Here is a 22,802-nt window from a genome sequence, read left to right as displayed (position 1 = left end):
CCCAAGCATCAGGCCTCCTTTTGTCCTTCTGCCTGTCACCAATGGCTTCACAGTGGGGTGACACACACACTCCAAATCTCATTAAAAAGTGAGAGATGGGGGAGGGTCTTCATGTTTAATGGGACTGTAAGCAACATTTAATAGCGAGTCCAACAAGGTACAAGCAATGTGTTGTGTGTTGTAAGCATTTTAAATATAACTGCCTCCATCTTTGATAGCAGTCTTATGGTTGGTCGGTATTTGAATCAAAAATTAAGAGGAAAACCGAACACTTTATAAAACTATAAATGTGAACAAAAGGCTTTGCAGGCAAAAAACACTTCCTTTGTTGCTTTATTGATTTCATGCTGTCACCCATACTTGTCCATCTGATTTCATTAGACACACAGTGATGTGACACATCTGATAAAGAGGTCTCTTACAGGGGATAACATGCGGAGGACACTATCAGTGTCTGCTCTTTTGTTCAGGGTCTAAAGAGATGGCTCAGTAGCCACTCCTCGCCGCCATGATAACCATGATGAATCCATTTCCTACAATCTCTATTTTTGTTAGGTATTAACAACCGTGACAATAACAAGTGTTAAACAATCTTAATCTTTAAAGTGGGCACTCTATTATCTCATGTTCAACTGTTTGCCATAATTGCCAGTAAGAATGAAACACCAAACCCCCTTTAACACCCTGCAATTTACCCATTACGGATAGAAACTGCTCTGCAATTGCAGGCAATTACCCCCAAACTACAGCAGCAACCAAACGACAGCTTACCCATTGAGAAAAATGTGCCCAGTTTCCCTCTTTGTTATCCTGCTGCCATTTTTAATGAGAACTTAACAGCACTTATTTGCATCCAGCTAATGGATTTTGCTTTGTGTCATCGCAGTGATAAAATATTGATGCATGGCACCTTTAAGGGCTGAGCCCGGAGAGGCGACACCTTGGGACGAGTGAGTGTGAGAGAAAAAGGGACAGACAATAAACAAGTCTCAGAAAACACACAGGAGATGCTGCCTCTGACATTTGCTTTTGGAGAGATGATGGGAAAATGAGCATCTTCATATTTGACATGAAAATAGAGCTAAGGCTACAACTCCTGGAGGTTTTATATCAGAAATGGTAAAAAATGACATCCAGACCTGTTAGCTTTAAATGTTTGGTTTTTTTTGCCTGTTATACTGAATTAAGAGAGGGGCTTATAGAGCTTTGTCTTGAGATGACCAGAGACTTAACTAACATATAAACCCGTGAAAGCATCATTAGCATTAACTTAACTGTGACCTGAACTCGTCTCGTCTTTTAGCATCAACATTTATGACACTACAATGTTGTTCAGGGCAGATTTTCACATTTTTAAAACACCCTCAAAGGAAACCTCTCCTGTGATCTCCAGATTGAGAAACTATCAATCATAAGACAAGATCACACATGTGACGGACTGAAGTGAAGGCCGCAGAAAAGACTCAGATAAAAAGGAAAAAACACACAAGATAATGTCATGATCTTTCTTTCATCCTATCGGCTTCTTTTGTTATCTGCCCTTATTTTCCTCTTTACTCGCTCTCTCTCTTTCCCCAGTGCTCACTCGCCCCTCAATGCCACTGCTGCATGGTGACTCAGGCACTGCAGAGACTCTACATCTGAATGATATACAGGATGAGTCACACACACACACACACACACACACACACACACACACACACGCACACACACACACACACACACACACACACACACACACACACACACACACACACACACACACACTCTCTCTGATCACACACTCTCCATGCTCTGTAAAGTTTTTATCTTTGAGAACAAGTACGCAAATGCAACACAAACACACACTGACAGGCCGCAACCTGTGAAACACCACACATACTTATATCAAGTCAAATTCAGACAGTGAGCTGCCATGATGGACGTATCAAACAAAGCTTCTTTTCAGCCTTTCCTCTGCACCCACAACTCCTGACCAAACAAACAAGCTCATTTGAACAGTGTTCCCTTCACACAGCACTGACCACTGCCTCACAAGACACACAGCCAGTGAATCTGTCAATCCTCTGCTCCTCAGAGGGGTGAGCTTTCTCTTCATTCCCTCGCTCTCGCTGTCCATCTGTCAGTCTTTCTCCCTTCTGCTCAAACAGACACTTGGCTGCTAGACTCCTTATCTGAGGGTTTAAACCACGTCAAACCCCAATCCTTTGTCCTATTTCAAGCGCACAAAAATCAACACAAGCAGAGGGTTTCAGAGGTTCAAAGGGACAGTCAAGGTCAACAACTCCACTCAAGCAGAGGTGGAAATAAACTACGCACATTTTTAACAACTTGAATTTGATTACATTCATTTTTAAAGAACAAATAAAGTATTTGTTGAACATATGGAGTTCTAATCCATAGAGATAAAAAGCTTATTTTTTGGCTCTTGAACTCTGCTTTGGACTTCTGCTATATTTCATTAAATGATGTCTCTTGACTAAGTGACAGTCGGGGCTAAAGACTGAAATGAAAAGAGTTGCTGGGTTAGAAAAATAGGTTGAGGAGCTTTTTCACCCACTCCCCATTTTTAAGGCTAAAATATCTTCAAATATAGACGAGCCATCAAGTTGAATTGTGGGGTAAGTAAGTATCAGGTTTTGATTAAGAAGAGGAAGACAAAGGACAGTATCTTTGATTGTGTTTTGCGGATGTTTTAAGTCTGTCAAATGTCAAACAGAGTGATGTGAGACTAATACGGTAAGAATGATGCAATGGAAACAGATATTTCTTCTGGTTGCTTTTTAAAACAAACCAAACGGAGACAGAGATGAAATCTTACAATTTATGGAAAATATTTCATAATCAACATGATGCTTTGTACGTACAACAGTTGCATCAGGAGTTGCTGTTAAGTTATGAAATACAAAGCTGTTATTATTGAATGTGTACTCAGTCATAAACCACATCCACTGATCACAGACCATTTTGTTGTTTGAACAGCCGCAGAACTACTGATGTCTATACATCTCAAGCCTGAGGGAGGTGCCATTCTTAATTGACGGGGTAATTTATCTTAATTCTTTGCTTCTCTTAAAGGGACAGGCACAAAATCTAACTATTTTTAAAAAAAATGAAATAACATCAAACAAGGCTGTTTCATTAGAACTGCAAACAGAAGCAACAGGCAAACAGAGTTGTGTCATTGTGACACTCACATGTCTCTTTGACATAAATGTCAGATTTATCTTTGATTAATGAATCAATTAAATGATAATAGTGAACCGTTTAAGCTTCACAGAGACGGAACAATAGTTCCTGCTTAAAATCAGAAGACATGTTTTCTGAATCCAAAACATGTCTCCTGTGTTACTCTTTCTCAATTGTGACCGTTTCAGGTTCAGTAGTGAGTGACACTTGTTTGCCTCAGCAGCTGTCTGCCTGTAGGTGAGAGTCTTCAGTTGTGTACATGGGGTATATTGATTCGTGTGCTTCTACATGTATTATTCGTGTATATCCTTGCCTATTTTTCCTTTTTTTTGCTCTGTCTTTTGTCCATGTTTCCAAATGTGAGACGAGTTGCTATGGAGACAGGGATACTTGTGCAAAAAGGAAAGAGAGAAATGTGGTTGTCACAATGAGACCCTCCAGGACGGTGAGGCTGGGGCTGAAAGGATGAACTTGCAGAGTGTGTGCACATATGTGACTCAAGGTTCAGCTTTTACCTTCAGCAAAGCACATTCATTATTTTCTTCTTCTTTTATTATTTATCTTTTATGTCAATCTAAGAAAGATGAAGACACAAAGATAGACCTCATTCATCCAACGTTCTTTTACTTGTGTTTGCAAATGATGTAGAATGAAAACATAAACCTAGGATTGTGCTAAAAAATGCTGATAAACCTTTGTTTCGTATCAGGCAGGGATTGAGGGTGTGATCCTTCACGTGTTGACAGGGGTTAAGCGACTGGCCAGTGATAATACAGCTGTTTCAGGCACTCCATCACTTGATAATTGTATTACACTGCTACTCCATTGCTTCCACTCGCTCCCAGTAATCTTGTTAAAATCTCAGTGATTGGAGCCAAAGTGACAGAGAGAAGAATGACAGCAAAGCTGCTGCCAGTGGAGCCGAGGGATCTCCATGACTGACTGATGGTTTTGTGCAAAAAGCTTATATCAGGTAACCATGGAGCTGCATATTCATGCAGGTACTAAAATGCACTTTTAAATGCCAGTATCCCAATCGAACATGTTTCCATTATCTGTTTGCAGTTTAAGAATGAAGTGTATGACCAGTACAATGTTGGACTTTTCTTTTTTTCCTTTTTTCCCAGTGAAAAGCTCTACACAATGGCTGCGCCCCTCTTTATTAAAAGTAAAGATGGCTCCTCTTTTTCCTTTTTAGTCTAGCATCAAGGGCTTGTAATTAAGTTGCTTTGCTGCCCTCTGGTGGCTATTTATTAACACTTCATAGAAACCAATTTGATACATCAGGAAATTGATAAATTCAGAGAATAGAGAAATAGAAAAATGCCCAGAATGTTAGACGAAGTCTATTTGAATTTAGGTGTATTTATCTTATAGTCCTCCTATAGAGTGGAAGGTAAAGTGCAGTTAATACCTGGCTCTGATTCCAGACTGACTTACATTTGAGACGTTCAGTGTGGCAGGTAGTTTAATTAAAGTAAAGGTCTGCCCTGCAGCTACTGACCCTCTGGTCTGCCAGTCCCAGCCAAATTAACCAGTAGCCATTTGTCATGTGCAGGACTGGCTGACATATTATTTAATGTTCATTTATGAGAATGCCTCACAGCTAGACACCCAAAGAAAGGCTGTGACAGTGAGGCCGGTTTATTTATGTGAAGGAATAATCAGTGGTCATTAAGCTGGTGTTATGTAGTGAAAAGTGAGTTCCTTTGAGTGGAAAAAAGACAGAATAGTGTATTTGCAAATAAACAAGGTGTTAGCTCAAACTACACAGAATAATCACGGAACTATAGTCCCACAATACAACTCAGCATATTTTTGTTACACCCTCCCTTTCTTGGAAATATCCACATCTAATGAAATTCAATCCCTTAAATAACCCTGGTGACAATTCCTCAGGCATAGGATAAATTACAACTGTTTGCACAGGATTCTCTTTATGTATGAAGGAGAATTGCTTTTGAATTTTCCATTCAAACAAAGTATTGATGGGATAAAATGTACGATGTTCACATGGAGGGGGAAAATGGCAGCAGCAAAAAAATAAATAAAAATCCTTACTTACACAAGCAAAGCTCGTTCCACCTCAAAATTAGATCGGCCTTAAGCATTGACAGAATGATAAAACACTTGTGAGTCTCTAATAAGTCTGTCCCCATCTGATCCACCTCGGGTCCTCTTGGCCCATGGGACCAATTTGAGTGGTACACGGCACATGGTGCCCCGTGCTGAATTATCGACCCCAACCCCACACACCCCCAACATCCACCACCTCCATCATTGCATGGGGATAAAGGGATGTGTATTCGGGTTCAGTTGTCTTGGCAACCTTAGATGCCATCTGTCATGTGTGCACTGATCCTCATCATGTAGCAGAGACATTGTTTTTAATTTAATCATTTTCTCACTGCCAGACACACCTCCTGTTAAATAATGTCAGCATATATCTAACAAGAAGGATCAGGTTTTCATCAAAACTACAACTCATTTTGTTAAGCATCATTATAGAGTTTTTAAACACACAACATATTGACTTTTTATAAAAGGCGGGGCCTTTTTTAGGGGTAGACCATCCATAGACCTAATATTTACAGTCTATGGGGGTAGACCTACTTGAGCAAGCCCCTCCCTCCTGTCGCAGTTGGCTATGCTTTGATAAAAGAGAAAACCTATGAAAGTAGCCAGCCTACCTGACAAACTCTGTTTTATGGTTTTCTTAGTGCAGGCTGCGTTCCAGATGTTGGGCATCTGTTTATTAACTCTGTGGGTGCTTATGAGTCATTATTAAAAGGTTTAACAGGAAAAGTCTTTAAAAAGTTATCAGCATGCCCCCTACAGGCTAACATGTGCCTTTGAGCAGCTTTGAGCAGGTTTCACTTTGTGTGACTCTGAAGCTTCTTAATAAAAATAATAATGTACTCAAAAACCACATTTAAAATGTATAAAAGGGGAATTAAAAAAATCGGTAAATAGTTTGACAGTAATGCACTTGTCTTGTGCACTAACACCAACAATAGCAGCTGAATTCTAATCAGTACAAATAAGAAGACAGCAGGTAATGTGTATTGATGGAGGATCGTATCTCCTGGATGTATGGTGACATGAGGGACACTTCGGTGTTCCCATGAGGAGAACCCTTTAAATGAACCAGTGGCCACATCAGAAACCCACACACATAAACAATGATACTGACTGATATTTAGATAGCCGAACAAAATGTCGGGATTTAAATTATAGGCCTACGTATACATTTGTTAATCATAATCAGTCAGATTAGTTTTGGAGTCATGCTGCAGCAGAACCAACTTTATTCTTGAATATTGATTTGATAATGACTGAAGAGCTCAAATATTTTTATTACCATAGATTAGAGTCCCTGTCAGCAGTGCGTCTTCTTAACCCAACTGAATAGAAAACTCTCCCTGAAGCAGTTATTTAAAATATTCATTTAGCTAATAATTTGGTCTGATATGCAACCAACTGCACTGCTGGTTCAACTGATTTAGGATATGTCAAATAAATCCACTAAGGTTTATAATGCAATGCTTAAATAATTGACTACACTTGTGTATATGGCCCACTAACTTATGGTATTTGTATCATTTTAGTTTTGCACATCCTTAAATAAAAAGCCTTGCAGGATTTGAAAGTGTCGTCCTTTGCACTATTTGGTGGTAGGGTTAACAATAATACAATGAGAGATAACCATATAAGCCAACAACAAAACAATGTACCGAGGTACATTACGTTATAATTACAAAAGACAAAAAAATTAAACAGAACTATAGAGCAAATTATCTGAATTCAGTGAAATAAAAGTGCAAAACTGATTTGTAGTGGGATACTGCTTGGAGAAAAAAATTATAACATGCCGTTTCATTGGACAGTACTGTTGCCATGGAAATCAAGCTGACTTCCTGTTAGCAGTCCACATCCTGCAATTAAAGGAAAACTTTGCCCTCTTCTTGGGCCAAATTTAAATAGCTATTTTACAAATGTACGAATACTTTATTGATGAAACAGTAGAGTATCGTACAAATACACTGATAAGTAAACAAACAGCAATGCTAATGATGCCCCCACCCCAGTTTAGCTCGCGGTCCACCTTGTAATTTGACACCTCAGACTTGCGGGCGTGTACAGGAGAAGAGTTAGTTTTAAAAGTGATGGCAGCCTCCCCTTGTTACAGTGTTGTGTGCTCACATGTGGAGAGGCTGAGGGCTGTGAACATCTGGCTGTGAGTGATGTAAACGCTACTGTGAAAGGAAAAATTCGACCGAAAAAAAAACAATTAAAGAAACCTTCATTTTGGAGAAAAAAAAAGGGGGATTTTAGAAGAACAGCCTGCGGTAACTGAGTGAGTATGCTGTATTTGTTTTCTTGTCCTTTCTTGTGTGTAAGTTAGAAAGTAAGGAATGCAAAGCTTTAGCTGTGAGGAAAATGTGTCTCCAATATGAAAAATGTCACTGCTTCCACAATTAGGCTATTTTCATTACGTTGCAAGTAGGCTAATTGAAGGTAGGCACAATATTTATCATGTTCATGTTGCCTAGAATATTACTGGTATCACTCATGTTGATAAAAAATAATTACATATGGCCCAGTTGTGTCAGAGCTTAGGATAATTTGTTAAGAGTATGCACTTTCAAAAAAACTCAACATAGGCCTAGAGTCTGTGTTCAAGATTGGGACAAAGCATTCACTAATCCGTGGTTTCTGTTATTTAATGTTACTACCACATAAACTGGAAGCAACAAGAAAAAAAATCTGGTTTCTGACTATCTTCTTACTATTTGCCTTGTGAATACCAATTTGAATGTGTTATCATAAAAGCACTCCAAATATCAATGCAGAAATGAAGCCTTCAATATGTTGAGGGTGTCTGAACTCCCTCAATGAAAGCACTGTTCTGATGGATTATTTGACTTACCTCAGACCGAAACGATCAATGGAAGATTCCTTTTGAAAATTTGGTGCCACAGTTTTTATTTCATTTTGTTTTACTATGAGCTGGAGTACAGTAAGTCTCCAGTGTTCAGGGTAGCAGGCAACAGACCTTCCATCCTGTGTTGATATGAGGTTTATTTAGTCTGGAGGCAGCTGAAGGAAAGCCATGGGTGAGCACCTCTATAGCTGAAACATATCTTTACTATGCAGTTGGATCTGTTCAATACCTGTTATTCATTCCCTAGTTTTATATTACATCTTCTTAGCTGCTACATTCCAACAACTGACACCTGAGACAGCAGATCTTTGACTCAAAGCTGCTGCTGCTGGATATAATCTTGATGTTTTGTGTAAACTTTGAAGAGATTGACGCCTGGAGTTGGTGCTCAACACACAGTGGAGACAGAAGATGAAGGCAAAAGCCTGCTGGTTGTACAGTAACAGCAAAGTCAAGTTTGACTGAAACTGCTTCTGTGACATGATACTGTCTGAAGACAGGATTCTTTCAATGAAAGTTTTCAACCTTTCTCCTCAGTAAACATGAAAGCTGTGCCTGTCATGTTAGGAAGCAGGATTCTGTTAACTAGTCGTGAAGTTATTTGTTTCATTCTCTGGAGGCAGCAGTGTGAGCGCTGGGCTGAAGGCCACATGCAACCAAAAATCATCAATCACCTCCTCTGTCATCTCACACCCATTCAGTTACATGTTCAGGTATTTAAGCCAGTGCTTCAGCTCAGAGCTCTCATTTTGCACACAGATTTTTCAGGGATGCTGCTGTGTAATTTGAGTTGTTTTCCACCAACAGCAGGTTCGACGGTGGAGACATAGCTGTCATTGAGAAAACACAATTAAAGGCTGTGAGATACCACGGAAGTATATCTTACTTTGGGAGGTATTAAGGTCGTGCAAAGTAAATGAGGTGGAATAGAAAAAGTGATACATGCAAAATACTGTGTGTGTGTGTGCGTGCGTGCGTGCGTGTGTGTGTGTTTACAGACATGACCCTCAGCTCTTCAGGAGTATAAAGGCGTCTAGTGTCTGAGAGCCAGGCCAGTCAGTGACCTTTGCCTTCTCTTCCCAGCAGAGCCATCCTGTAGCAGAGGTGTGAATATTGCACCTGGATGTTTTGTTAGAGACAGGGGCTCTCATGCCCCATTGGGCAACCTGTAAACCAGCCTCAAACTTGGCAGATAGCCCCGTCCACATATACCTTGTCTGCATGATATGTTTACAAAGGAGCCTTTTCACCATGTCCAGTCAGAATCACAAGTCCACAACATCTTTACATTTTTTTTCTCACACAACCTGTGCCCAGAATTAACCAACATATATTCAGGGAGTATGTCATTTGTCCTACTTTTCTGTCAGCAATTCCAAGGGGGGTTTCTCAGCGACTTTTTTTTTGCTGATGTAGGGCAACATTGTGACTCAAATAGTTGAGCTTGTAATGATGAGCTGCAACATAGAGCAGGTACTTTAATGTAAAAAAGACAGGTGGTACACAATTGTAAGTGAGCTCAAAAGCCAGCTGCTGTCTGTCTGCCCTCCAGGTGTGCTTTAGTTCAACTTTAAAAGTCTTCATTGAAGATAGCAGGATGGGACTAGGGACAGTCTCCCTGTCTCTCTGTGGACAGGTCTATTCGTTCACCTTTATGGTCAAGACTAAGATTCCTCTACCCTTATCAATGGAGATCCATGAAATTAACATGCATTGTCCTTTTATAATAAATCATAATGATTTACCTGACCCACTTGCTTTTTCTTTCAGAAGGTTATTCAGTCCAATTTGAGTTAAACGTGTTTAACTTTCATTGTGTGCTTTGAATTTTGATCCAGACATTCTTGCTTCTTGCAGGCTGAGCTGTAATTATTTTGGCAACTATGTTTACTTTACATCTATCACCAAAGGTCAACGTTTTAATTTGCAAATTCTCATTCCCTTACACTGTTCTTCCAGTTTCATTCTTAAAAAGTATGTGTATGCATGTTTACATGCCATGTAAGATGATAAAAATGCTACTTTTACATGCTCAACATAACCATGTTAGTATTGTTCCTATGGAAGAATTTTTTTTGCGTAAAGCCCATAGACTGTAAATATGTAAAGCCTCGCTTAGCCATTTGCATGTGTTATGGCATGAGTTATGTTTCCAACAATCAGTGTGACCTTCACTCTAAATGTAAGCAGCAGGACATTCTTTTGTTTGTATTTGGAAGGTCAGGAAATGCAAAGGGACCAGCAAAACAACATCAAGTCATGCTAAAAGACATAGCATTAGCAAAACTGGTTATGTGCATGTACACATTCCTTGAAGATTTCTTTGGCACAGAAACATTTTGTTGTATCTAAAGATAAAAAAAAAAAGTTTCTTTCATGTTAAGCCTCCAGGATTTTAAAATCCAGGTACACTGTTGTAAACCTCTGTACAGTGTCTTAAACTCATGGATCTTTCTCTTAAACATGACTTCCCTGATTGTATTTCACTGATCTTAAACAACAATACCCAGCTATGTATAGTTCTGACTTTTGACCCAGCTCTGTTTCCACGCTCACTCCCATAGTCTTGCTACTGTGTAATGACATTTTACAGTCAGTCGTCTGGCAAAAGCCAGGTTACTGTATTTTACCCAGCAGGCCCAGTGATCCGCTTGCATGTGTTGTTGTCTTAATTCCAGCTGATTAACGGCAGTGTTGCTGGCAGTCGGAGCATGTCTCTACATGGGGCTGAGCTTTATGATGGAGGCTGTTCTGGGAACAGCACAAATGAGCCATGTAGCGGCACCAGGAGACAAGCCCAGGGCTGTAGCTCTACATGTTATTAAAGCTGCAGTCAGTCACTTTAATCCCTTTGATCAATGATAGTGTGTACTGTCTGGTTCTGAGTATAATGATGCCAGTATGCCAAGTTAGTTTCAACATGTATTGTTGTTTTTGCACATGTGCAAGACAGCTCTGTGTTTTCACTCGTTCCTTACAAAAACATTTAAGCTTCAATGTGAATTGCTCTCTGAAAGGATATCTTTAATTTTTTTAGGTCAGACTCAAAACTATTCACGTATCAGTGTCTTTCTAAAAACAATCTAAAGCCAAAGTAAAAATTCCCTTTTTGTTTGATGATTCTCCATCACTGCTCAGTAAGGGCAAAGAAAACTTTGCCCTTAAATAAATGACTTCTGTAAACTGTATTTACCTCTTCATTGTGTATTTCTATGGAGCCATCATAAATAAAAACGCTAAAAGCACTAAATAAATAAATTATTATTTTGTCGTCCAGGATCCGTCAGAGACTTGTCAGAGCTTAAGCATGGACAGCGAGGTGGGCGAGATGAACACCAGCATTGACGATCCTTTGAGCCCGAGGATCCCGACCGGGTTGGGGATGACTTGTCTTCTAAGTCAAAAGTACAGACACTCTGGGCCCGGCCTCACCAGTCCTCAGGAGTACAACCAGTGGCTGCCAAACCGCCATGACGCCAGCCTGCTGCCCATGAAAGAAGACCTGGCCTTCTGGCTCAACACACTCATGGGTGAAAAAGTTTTTCTCATTGATTTCTATTATAAAAATACATAGACAGATTTAAGGAGTACTTATGACATAAAAACTAGGTAACAACAAGGTTGTTATTTCTCCCAATTATCTACTGAGTAAACATTGATAGCTGAGAAGCCCCCTGATACGTAGGGGCTTTCGTTTTATAAAAAGAGTCAAAAAGCTGCTGTCACATTAAACACGGAGGCACATTAACCTACTTATTATCGGAAATCCTTGAAATAACTATCTGTGAGGGGAGCTAGGGCTGGGACTCCAGGGAAAGAGATGTCATTTTTAACTTTCCTGCTTTGTAGAAAGCTCTGTGCTTGCTGCAACATGTTGAAAGATGTCTGGAAGTGAAGTGACAAATACTTCTGCAGGAATGTAAATGATTATCAGCATATAAAACACAGATTTACTCTTTTAAGATGACTCGATACAGTAGTACGGCAATGAGGCTATTTAATATCCGATATCTGAAAATTGGATTAAACAATGCTTGGAAAATATGGGCGTAAACTGCCAGTGCTGCTTTACAATGCTAATCTGTGTTATTCTTTCCTCACCTTAACAATCTGTTTTTACAGAAAACCACATTGGGCAGTGTGTCTCTTACTTATTCTGTAAAGAGCTATTTGGGTTTCATTTTGAATTTGAGCTATTTCATTTGTTTTAAGATAACTTCTAAAGTAGACCTTAAAAAGATCTAGTTCTTTGTTCAGTATATATAAAAAAACATGAAACAAACTTGTAGTAGTAACTATGAATAAGTGTGAATTATTCAGTGTTTGTTTGTGTCTTTAGGTGTGGACCTCACAGCCGACAGTCTGATGGAGAGGTTGGATAACGGCGTTTTCCTCTGTCAGCTGGCACAGCTGCTGCAGGAGCAAATGCTCCACACCAACAATGGCAAGGTGCCACAAAGTCATGCACACAGATAAACACAGACACACACAGAAGAAAGGATTTTCACAGTCACAAAAAAATACAATGCAGGCACATTTTCTTTTTTTTTCTTTTTTTTCTTTTTAAGTTACTTGATGCAACAAACTAACTTTACACATCAGGAGTGTTTCTGAACTTGCTCCTTTGCATTCAATGATCACCTCAAGTCTAGATGAGGATCTCCAACTTAAAGCCCACAGAGGCTTAAATCAGCCAAACCGGATCTGGTCGGAAGTTGGCAATGTCAGTATATGGTGGTGCATTCAGTCGTTGTCCATGTCTGTTCATGTTTCGGATTAGGTAGCCTTACCTTGATGAAGATGGTGCACCTGATTGGTTTTACACACAAAACATTTTATTCAAGACACAAGCAAGAGGAAGTCTCCTCTGTCTCTTCACATGCTGTAATATCAAAGGTATAACCATGAACAAACATTGAATATATTCATTTACTAGGGACAATGCAATCTATTATAGTTTCAATACAGAGCATGAGAGTTTATAGTTCTTGCTAATTTCTAACTCTTGCCACTAGTTGGGCCTTTAAGTAAACAAAAAAATACATGATAATACAAAATGATATAAACCAAATAAAATTACATATTTAAGATAGAATTTAAAAACCGTGAACACAAAGATTTTTTCAGTTTTCGCTAAATGTTTCCACTTCAGTCTCAATGCCAGTATGTGTATTTTTGTGTGCACTAATATGTGTGTGTGTGTCTGTGTGTGTGTGTTGAAAATAATCATAGCCCTTCATGAGGAGAGTGATCCACTGGCGAGCCGATGCAACCTCAGGATCGTTTTTCGCCCGAGACAACGTCGCTAACTTTCTCTACTGGTGTCGAAAGATCGGGGTTGATGAAGCTTACCTCTTTGAGTCAGAGGATTTGGGTGAGTTAAGACCGGAGAGTGCACTTTACATTATGGAGTAAAAAAAAACTCTCCTTTCATTAATCATTAAATGGCCTTACGTGAACAAAGCATCTCTTGTACAATGTGATTAGAGTAATGACATTTTTGAGAGCTTGCTCTAATGAGGTCAAACTAAAAAAACAAGCCGTGACAACCTTTTTCAGACAGTGTGAGAACATCATGTCCCTTTTATTTCCACTTCACTCTTTCCATTCCTCCTCAGTCTCTTCAGTACTGTCGTGTTGGTGACAAGCCTTTTCACCCTCTAGCTATGTTTGAATGTTTGAAATTAGTCAAACTCATCATGATATGTCTTTTATGTGTCCAAAGAAATTACATTTTCATCTTTTTTTAATTTCACAAAATAAAATAGTATATCCTTTTTTATTTTGTCTAAAGATTCATCTAAAGATGTTTGAGACTCTCTGTATTATTTCTAACACACACCCCTGAATGTTAAAGGCAGATCAACATGCTAACAATGTTTGCAATCATTAAAAGTACACTTTCTTTGATTTGCACTTCTGTGTCAGGCATGTCTACGCAAGAAAGCTTTTGCATGAGAATGACAATGTGCAGGCAAATCCCCTCTAACACTTAGCCCCCTTTCACAGGCAGACTAATCTACTTCACTTTTACTAATCGAGCGATGGGGAGAGTGAACTTACTTCACTTACTTACACGCTTCAGCTTTCTGCCTCACTGACATGAAGACACAGATGACAGTTCTTTTTCTTTCTCTCTTCTCCTTTTCCTGCTGCAGACATGATGTGATGGTGGATGTCAAATACAGGTGAATGACATACAGTTTGATTTATTTTCATGCATGCTCAACAGCGTCTGAAAACATGTACTGATCTATAGATCTACAGTACTGATTTTTGGGTTTTTTTCTGATACAAATTGAGTGCACTAACCCTCTATTTCATGCCTTGAAAGAGTAGTGGAGGTATGAGGGTGACTTTGCTTTTTACCCTCATGCCCTCACCGGCACATCCAGAGCCCACACGAATTCCTGCTCAGCTTTGAAAACGGAGATGCACAATGGCGTCCCCTCACTGTTCAGCCTGCCGCACCTCTAGACCTTTTGACAACTGTATCTCAAGAAGCATCTTTATTTACAGATGAGTAACTTCTTCATTTCTGCCCCTCCACCCTCTTTGTGTATTACTTGTGCTGTCTGAAGTCCTCCACAAGCAGCCTCGGGAGGTGTGCCTGTGCCTGATGGAGCTGGGACGGATTGCAGCCAGGTAACAAGAAAACAAGATAGCAATTAGCTAGCTTTATTTACCAATTACCTTATTTACTTTTTGACCATTTCCACTTTTAGCTCACCATTGTATGCATTAGCAACATTTAGTTAACTTAGGTGAGAATGTATCCTAAGCTAACTAATTGTACTGTTTATCTACATGACCATTAATTACCTACCTTTATTTTTTATTTTACTACTTATATATAACTTAATATGGAATAACGGATAGAGGATATATTCTTCTTCTTATAGCTACTTATATTAGCTTATTCTTTTACAATAATTATTTAAACCATTTGTCCATTACTTTGACAACATATTTTGAGAACTACTTCCACTACTTTAAGCCTATTATTCAACCCCTTCATCCATTGGTGTTATCTAACTGTTTAAAATAATCTGTCCTTTTTTATTTCTGTTTTTACTGTTTATCCATACAAATTAGCTACCTCTTTGAACCATTTGATTCACATTTTTTATGTCTTTATTCATTTTGGAGCACTAGTTTTACTGTCCTTATGATTAGCTTTATCTATTTTTTAAAACCTCTCTTTCAGATATGGAATTGAGCCTCCAGGGTTGGTAAAGTTGGAGAGAGAGATAGAAAGGGAGGAGGCTGGGTGTCTATCTCCGTCATCCCCTCTGCCCTTCTTCTTTCCTCCTACATCATTGTATTCACCGTCACAGTCATCCCTGCCCCAAGCCCCCTCTCCTCCCCCTCCTTCTCCCCCTCCTCCTCCTCCACCTGCGCCCCTCACTCCAAGCACAACCTGTGTGTCTGAAACCCTACTTGGCTGCATCGCGTCTGATCTTCCATCAGCCACAACAAACCAAACACCTCCATGTTTACCCCCTCCCCTGTCCTCTAACCCGTGTACAACCACAGCCTCAACACAAACACCTTTGTTCTCTTTATCCTGCACCAACAACACATCTGTTCCAACTTCACCGTCAGTGCCCTCACCAGGCCAGACACTGAACCATCACACTCCAACAGCTAAAATCCCCATCGCCTCCCCACCTGCAACCAAAACTCCTCGCTCCTCCAGCAAATCTTCGAGGTGGAAGAGCACGGGAACCCCCGACATTTTGGACGATATTGTGCGTATTTTACTATCAGTCAAATTGAATGTATTTGAACTTACAGATGTTAAAAGTGTATTTTGTATGTTTATACTGGATTTTATCTCCCTCTGTCCAGGTGAGAAACATTATTGAGAATCCCCCCTGCAGCTGTCCCACCAGGTTCCTTGTTCAGAAGCAACCTAAAGGCTGCTATCGTGTTGGAGACAAAGTTCTGTATATACGGGTGAGTGGTTGAGGAGACCCTTTCCAGCCATTAAGTTAATATGGTACTCATTTGCAACAGGCATTCACCAAGGTGACAAGATGTTTTATTTGTTTGCTTCATTTATTGCAACCAAAGCATGGTTAAGCTTTATGATTTTCCGATGATTTTTAGGCACTTATACACTTGAGTAAAATTGGACAAATGTGCAAACAGTCAATTTATATAAAAGGGCCAGACTCAAAGTGCAAGACAGGATGTGTGTACTTAACTTCAACCTGTCCTTCCCAGCCTTATCCAAAATCCTTCAGTTGACTTACATCACAACACACAGGAGTCAGGTTGTAAACCACATTCTCCTGTGCCGAAGCCCTGTAATTTGTACATCCATCATCCCACCTGACCTAGTTCCAACGGTTGCATTCCAAAAAAAGAAGTGTAACAATATGTAAATTAAAAATCAAGTGCTTTCTATGCTTGTTTAAACCTTGCTACTACACACAATCCATTCAACAAGTTAGTTTCATATCAAAATGCAACTTGTAAAATAGTCAAACTTATTTTAAAGAACACAAGCCTTGGTCACGCCCACTCCCTCCTCTGGTTTATGCTGTTTTCTGTTGTATGAAGGTAGTGAAACAGTATACATGAAAGCTACAAATACAAAACATGTACTTTATCAACCAAATCTAATGACCCAATGAAGATGCGTCATTGAAGGTAACACATAATAAAATGTGAGGTGTGAAGGCAGTCTGGTTATTAATCAATAGCTGAATCAGCAACAAGTGCAGAATGTCAGAGGGACCGGTTTGCAATCATTTGCGATGGAGACGTAGGAGCCTTTCAGCCTCCCGGAGTCGTGCACCACCCGTGTGCGTCTGTACAAAGGCTTGAGAATGGCCTTCTGGGAGGCAGGGTTGCTTGGCAACCAATGGTCAGGATAAGCTCAGGCTGACAATGATTTTATTCAGTACATAGACCTTCAGCAAAGAGTTCGAACCTGAGGGAGAAACACGTTTCTTTCAGCAGGATTTTGTAGATAAGACCCGTGGTGTGCAGGTCAAATGGCAGCCCACTCGGGAGTCCTGGTGCACTTATGTGGGAAGGGTTTGAACACAAAGAAAGTTTTCTATCCATATAAATGAATATAATAACAGCTTCAGTGTAGATTTAATGCACACTGTAAGAAGTATATTGTTTAAAAAAATACATTATACATACAGTAGGTTTATCCATTTGTACGTTCAGACTGTAAATAAATAAATGAAAATAATTTATTTTCTCATTGGTAGTCCAGAGCTTCAAAGAGCCAACATATCACATGTTATGTGATATGTGTATATCTCTATGGTTTAACAGAGGCACACTGAGGTGTGTCACAGCTTTAGTGGCTAATTAGGAACTTGTTAAAATCCATTTATTGTTTGTTTATCGTATTGACCATGCACTCTCTAAACGGGTAATAAATCAGCTGTCAGTTTGCTTACAGCAGAATTGCAGCTCCATTTTGACGTGCTGACAGAAACATATTTTTACTGACCATTTAGAAGATAATACTCGCCCTCAGCCACAGAACAGCTGTCTTTCTGCAACAGTCATGTCAATCACACAGGAGCGCACGTTTGAAAAGCACATCAAAGAAAGGCAGTAAAGATGAACTAACCAAAGCTGGTGGTTAAGTTATGCTCGGTCACAAGAGAGAAAAGATAGAATACCTTTGTTGTCATTGCACAGTGTACAAGGAAATGTGTTGAGCATCACCTAAAACTTGAATAATGTTTAATACATGACCACAAGTAGTAATAAAACAGCGCATCCTGTTCAGTCTATATGGCTTTTTTTTCACATTTCACATTATAAACATGTTATTGCACATTCAATGTTATCAGGTCATTGAATGTTGAGACATAACTGCACTTTTTGTTATTGTGTAAAAAGTTTGAACTCTTGTCAGGCATATTCTTAAGACAATAAATTGTAGAAAGAATGAAGGTTCTTTTTTTTTTTACTTACTTGACCGTTAACCTTTTTTGCTCATCTTGTCTGTACAACCTTGCAGAGACTGTTCCTCACCATAACTCTGTGTCCATTTTGTCAGATTGAAATCATAATTACTAGTTTTTAGACTTGCACTGCCGCCTTCACCCCTTTCTGACAAGAAGCTGTATGAGCAGGGAGCTGCAGCCCGTTGACCCTGACTCCATCCATTACCTTAAAGCACACAGCTACCTACACGTGTGCAGGGGAACATGCTGTAATCCTCAATTACCATATACCATGATAACCTCTGCGCAGCTCCTAGGAGAGCATGCCATTCAGTGTGTACAGACCTTTTTAAAGAGCAGATAGTATTGATTACTGAGACAGAGTCATTAGTGAGGGGTTTAATCAGACAGCTTGTTAATGAGCGACTGAGCATGACCGCCCCTCCGCTTGTGTAAACCCCCCCCCCCCCCCCCCCTATTCCCTCTGGAGGGTATTCAAACACACCGGCCCTGGAGTGCTTTGCCATTCTTTGGTGTTAAAAAGAGGATGGCTTTTCTTTCTTCTCTACGTCCAATTAGGCTCTCCTCCAGCTTTGTGGCAGGGACGCTGTCTGACTGTGTGAATGGAAGGAAAAGACATTCAAACACCTCACAATATCATGCTGCATTTATCCTGTGTTTATTATGCTTTCTGAATGAAAGATGAGCCTGAAAAGAAAATGAAAGCATCTTAGTTTGAATGTGAGTGATAGCTGAGCAAAATCAGGACCAAGATGAGGATGATAAAAAAAAACTTTTTCAAGTGTCGTTAAACAAAACCTTGACTCCAGAGGCTCCAGGCTTTTTGTTCTGTTAGTAACCCAGACCTTTGACCTCACAACAAAATAGGAAACTGGGAAAATTAGAAGAATGGTTATAACGCTTACACATTAATGCTCATTAGTTTATCATGTTTACCACTTTCCCCCCTATCTTAGTGAGGTGAACACATGCTAAGTCATGCTAATTGGCACTGAGCATACATATATTATAGCTAGATCTGCAATGCATGTTTTCAGGCTTGCAGGTATTTTTTGTGACTTGAGATCATTTTCTAAGCTGTGACTTTACATCTGAAAAAGGAATGTGATCTCTGCTCATGATAACATGCCATTCTAAATGTGTGAACCTGCTAATGGCGCTGAAGGAAAAGTCAGCAGCTCAACAAGGTGTAAAGGATGTCATTTCTGAAAACCATGAATATCTGCACCAATTTCTTTACCACTCCATCCAATAGTTTCAGAGAAATATGTAAACCCAGTGAATAACAAAAAGATGTATGAGGAAAAAAGTGGTGCACTGCTTGACCAACATGCCCACATCGTCTCCTCTGCATTTTCTCACGTCAATCATCTACACTGTCCAAAATCAACACAAAACAAATAACCCAGGGATCATTTACCACTGTAGACTCTTTTGATTTACTACAGCCTGATCTTTTTATTGTCTCAAACATGAATAATCTAGGATTAAGAAACAGAAGCCATACCAGAATAAACACATGCTCCTGCATCAGTTCATACACTGTAGTGCTGCTCAGTGTGAATCTGTACTGTACATTTAGCGAGGATTGACTGTACTCCCAAACTAACATCAAAAGCAGAGGATGTGGCTCAAGCCTGCCTCCTACTGGCAGGTGTTTGAACGACACCTCCTCTCTGACTGAGTGTGCTCATGCATCTTTCAACAGGAAGGAAAAGATGGAATCAATGGAGCTGCCAGGGAGGACACAGGGGAATCTAGACGCTGGTTTATGTGCTCCAGACATAGCACACTTTGTACAGAGAGACCAGGGGGGTGTAGAGACAGAAATAAAGCAGTCTGCCTGACAATGAGGGCTTGTATTGAACAGTACAGAACAGAAAGAGAAGCCGACTATGTTAAATCATCAGTTTAGTGTATTGGTTTGTACCACGCTGTATGTCCCTCTTTAGAATAAATATGATTTATAACATTCAATGAGAAAAATTAGAAGTACAATCAGTATATTAGATTTGTTTGAAGTCAAACACAAAAGCAAAATAACCAGTGATCAAGTGACACAGAGGATTCATAAAACTATTATACGACTAATACAAGCGCTCATATCTCCCATTCTAATAGCTCATTTAAGAGCTGCATACAATTAAGTATTAACACTATAAGCATGGTATAGATAGGAGAAATTAAGTACATGTGTTCATCTAATATAGATAGAAAAAATAATGTTCATAAAAATGTTTAAATGACGGATAAAGAAGGCAAGATAAGATAGGCGTTATTGATACCCAAAGGGGAAATTCACTTGTTAAAGTAGCACATAAAAGAGAAAATAAAATATAGTAAACAAGTGACCAAATGGAAACATGCAGGGGTCAACAAGGATTTAAAAATATAAATATAACTAGTATACACACCAATATACACTGTTACTTAAACTGCCCAATGTTGCTGGACTTACTTATATTTTATTTCTTCAGAAAAAAGATTACTGTTGCCGATTAATTCTTTGAGAAATGAATACAGAATTGCATTCCCTCTGCGTCTGACAGGAAAGTGGTTTATTCAGGATGTCAGACTTGACCTCTGTCAGCCTTGACATTTTAATCTGCAGCATGACAGCTGAGGTGGACCACGTCTGGGCTTTCCCTTCATCGCTGGCTGTGTGTAAACCTGCCTGTGTGTGCGCCTGTGTCTGTGCATGTACCATTGATTTTCTCATCCCACACATGTGACACACACCTCCCCACATAAAAAAAGAGGGGCTCTGCTTGTATTATCACATCCTTAATGGCTTCGTAATGAAGGGTTTGTTGGCGATAAGGCAAGAGGGGGGCGGGGCTGGTGCTGGCAGGACAACGGATGGCTTTGCAAGGCCTCCAGGGAATTTTAATGTCTGCTGGGAGTTGAGGGTCTGAGGGCTGAACTCATCTCAATTTCTCCTTTCATTTTTTTTTCTCATCCAGGATTTATATTGTGGTTGTTGTTGCCATGGCAGCCGTTGGAGGGCTGTCAGTGAAGGATGTGTTGATTCAGACAGAACTGACCTCTGCAAAGAAACACATAGAGCCACTATGACGAGTTGAGGATTTAAAATGAACTGTTTATTAGGTGTTTTGTTTTGCAGATCTGTGTGGGTGTGCCTTTGTGCGTCAATGCATGTGTATGTGTTAATGCTCACATGTGTAGTAGTCCTGTGTGTGTGTGTATGTGTGTGTGTGTGTGTGTGTGTGTGTGTGTGTGTGTGTGTGTGCTCAGCTGGTACCACAAGGTGTTGTTTCATTTGGTTTAATGAGATTTTGACAAAGCTATCCGAGAGATCATTTGCCTTTCATAGCCAGACCTACACATGCTGGAGAAGCTTGTGAATATTAGATTGGTGCTTGTGTGTGTGTGTGTGTATGTGTGTATGTGTAGGGGGGGTGAGGGAAGCTGCTTTTCATATAATTGAGAATTCATAAACATCCAGGCAATATCTCAACCATAAAATACATGCACACTTTATTTCCCAGCATCCTCATCTTGACTGTACTCTTTGTGTGCAGATGCTGAACGAGCGTCATGTTATGGTGCGTATAGGCGGGGGCTGGGAGACCTTCATCAGTTACCTGCACAAACACGACCCCTGCAGGGGAGGAGCAGCAGGTGGGCGATCTGAGGTCAGGGTCTGCAGGAACAAAGTGAAGCCGCCCAGTCCGAACATGTCACCTGACAGCTACATGGTAGTGGGTGCCCATTACCGCAGCAAGAAGTAGAGTCTGACAACGGCTCGTTTTTTTTCTTCTTACAAGTGAACATTTCACTTAATCAGACCAAACTGTACAAGGTACAGGCTTTCATGCAGTATTTTCAACTCTACTTCAAGTTCTCTAACCTGATTATGATCTGTATGAAAGCTCCAACCTACTCTGAATATGTTTCATGACTGTATATATTCAACATTTAGTGACTTGATGATGTAACATTTCTTGCTTTTGTAAAATAAAAGCATCATGAATAGAATAATGGGAAGTAAAAGGAACTATTACAGGAATATGTAATTATTTTCTTTTTTTTACAGACTATAAATGCTTTCCTTAAGCATAATGAAATAACATTTTCTAGGAAGATTCTGTGTGGTATAGATTTCGATAAAGTAGCTTAATTTGTTCTTATATATATATATATATCTTGTGTATGGCTGTATCTTTGTGTATTCAAACTGATCAAACTGTCATGTTTTCATGGAGAGTAAAGTAGTTCAAAAAGGTTTGGTAAATGCAGTTTTATAGACTTATACTAGAGGAAAGTGTTGTTGTTTTTTTACATTATAATTTCATGAAATTATTGGATCATATTTGATCATTTATTAAATGATGGATGCAAAAACCTCCTGTGTATTTCTTGTTTTTCCTGTACTTTTACATTACAGGCCTGTAGCTGAGATTTCATCACCTTATCCTTAAAAAGGTGAAGACACCAAACATGAGAGTCCTCCCTCTAGATGGCACCATGTCCTCAGTGACCAAAGGCCTACTTCTCCATGCTTGAATGGAGGAGGGGGCTGTCTACAATTATCAGATATGATTGTGTCTTTCCACACATTCATCTTTTAGTTTGACCCTTTGAATTCCATAAACCTGAAACCAACAAGAGCACAAAACACAAAGCTGTCTCCATGTGTTGCTGAGTGACATTTTAAACATATTTAGGATAAGTGCTTCTTTTTCCATATTTGGAGAAGA

At 39.6% G+C, this 22,802-nt stretch overlaps 1 protein-coding gene across 1 annotated transcript; it reads left to right on the top strand.

Moving 5' to 3' along the window:
• The first annotated feature begins 7,390 nt into the window (after positions 1-7,390).
• On the top strand, positions 7,391-22,699 carry gas2b (growth arrest-specific 2b). The gene is made up of 8 exons (XM_065952873.1): positions 7,391-7,546; positions 11,412-11,664; positions 12,474-12,583; positions 13,367-13,508; positions 14,716-14,779; positions 15,342-15,885; positions 15,986-16,093; positions 21,624-22,699. Exons 2-8 carry the CDS (start codon positions 11,442-11,444, stop codon positions 21,831-21,833), a joined length of 1,401 nt encoding a protein of 466 aa, XP_065808945.1. The 5' UTR covers positions 7,391-7,546; positions 11,412-11,441; the 3' UTR covers positions 21,834-22,699.
• Positions 22,700-22,802: the final 103 nt, after the last annotated feature.

The sequence above is a fragment of the Labrus bergylta genome, chromosome 3 (genome assembly GCF_963930695.1).
Source record: "Labrus bergylta chromosome 3, fLabBer1.1, whole genome shotgun sequence".
Taxonomy (NCBI): domain Eukaryota; kingdom Metazoa; phylum Chordata; class Actinopteri; order Labriformes; family Labridae; genus Labrus; species Labrus bergylta.
Note: the sequence above shows the minus strand (reverse complement) of the source record. Positions and strands in the feature narration are given on the sequence as shown.

Excerpts from the sequence above, each read along its gene's own strand:
- gas2b (XM_065952873.1), top strand. The coding sequence starts at position 11,442 with ATGGACAGCGAGGTGGGCGAGATGAACACCAGCATTGACGATCCTTTG. Across the intron at positions 13,509-14,715 it reads CTTTGAGTCAGAGGATTTGG|TCCTCCACAAGCAGCCTCGG; the intron begins GTGAGTTAAGAC and ends TGCTGTCTGAAG. Across the intron at positions 15,886-15,985 it reads CCGACATTTTGGACGATATT|GTGAGAAACATTATTGAGAA; the intron begins GTGCGTATTTTA and ends CCCTCTGTCCAG.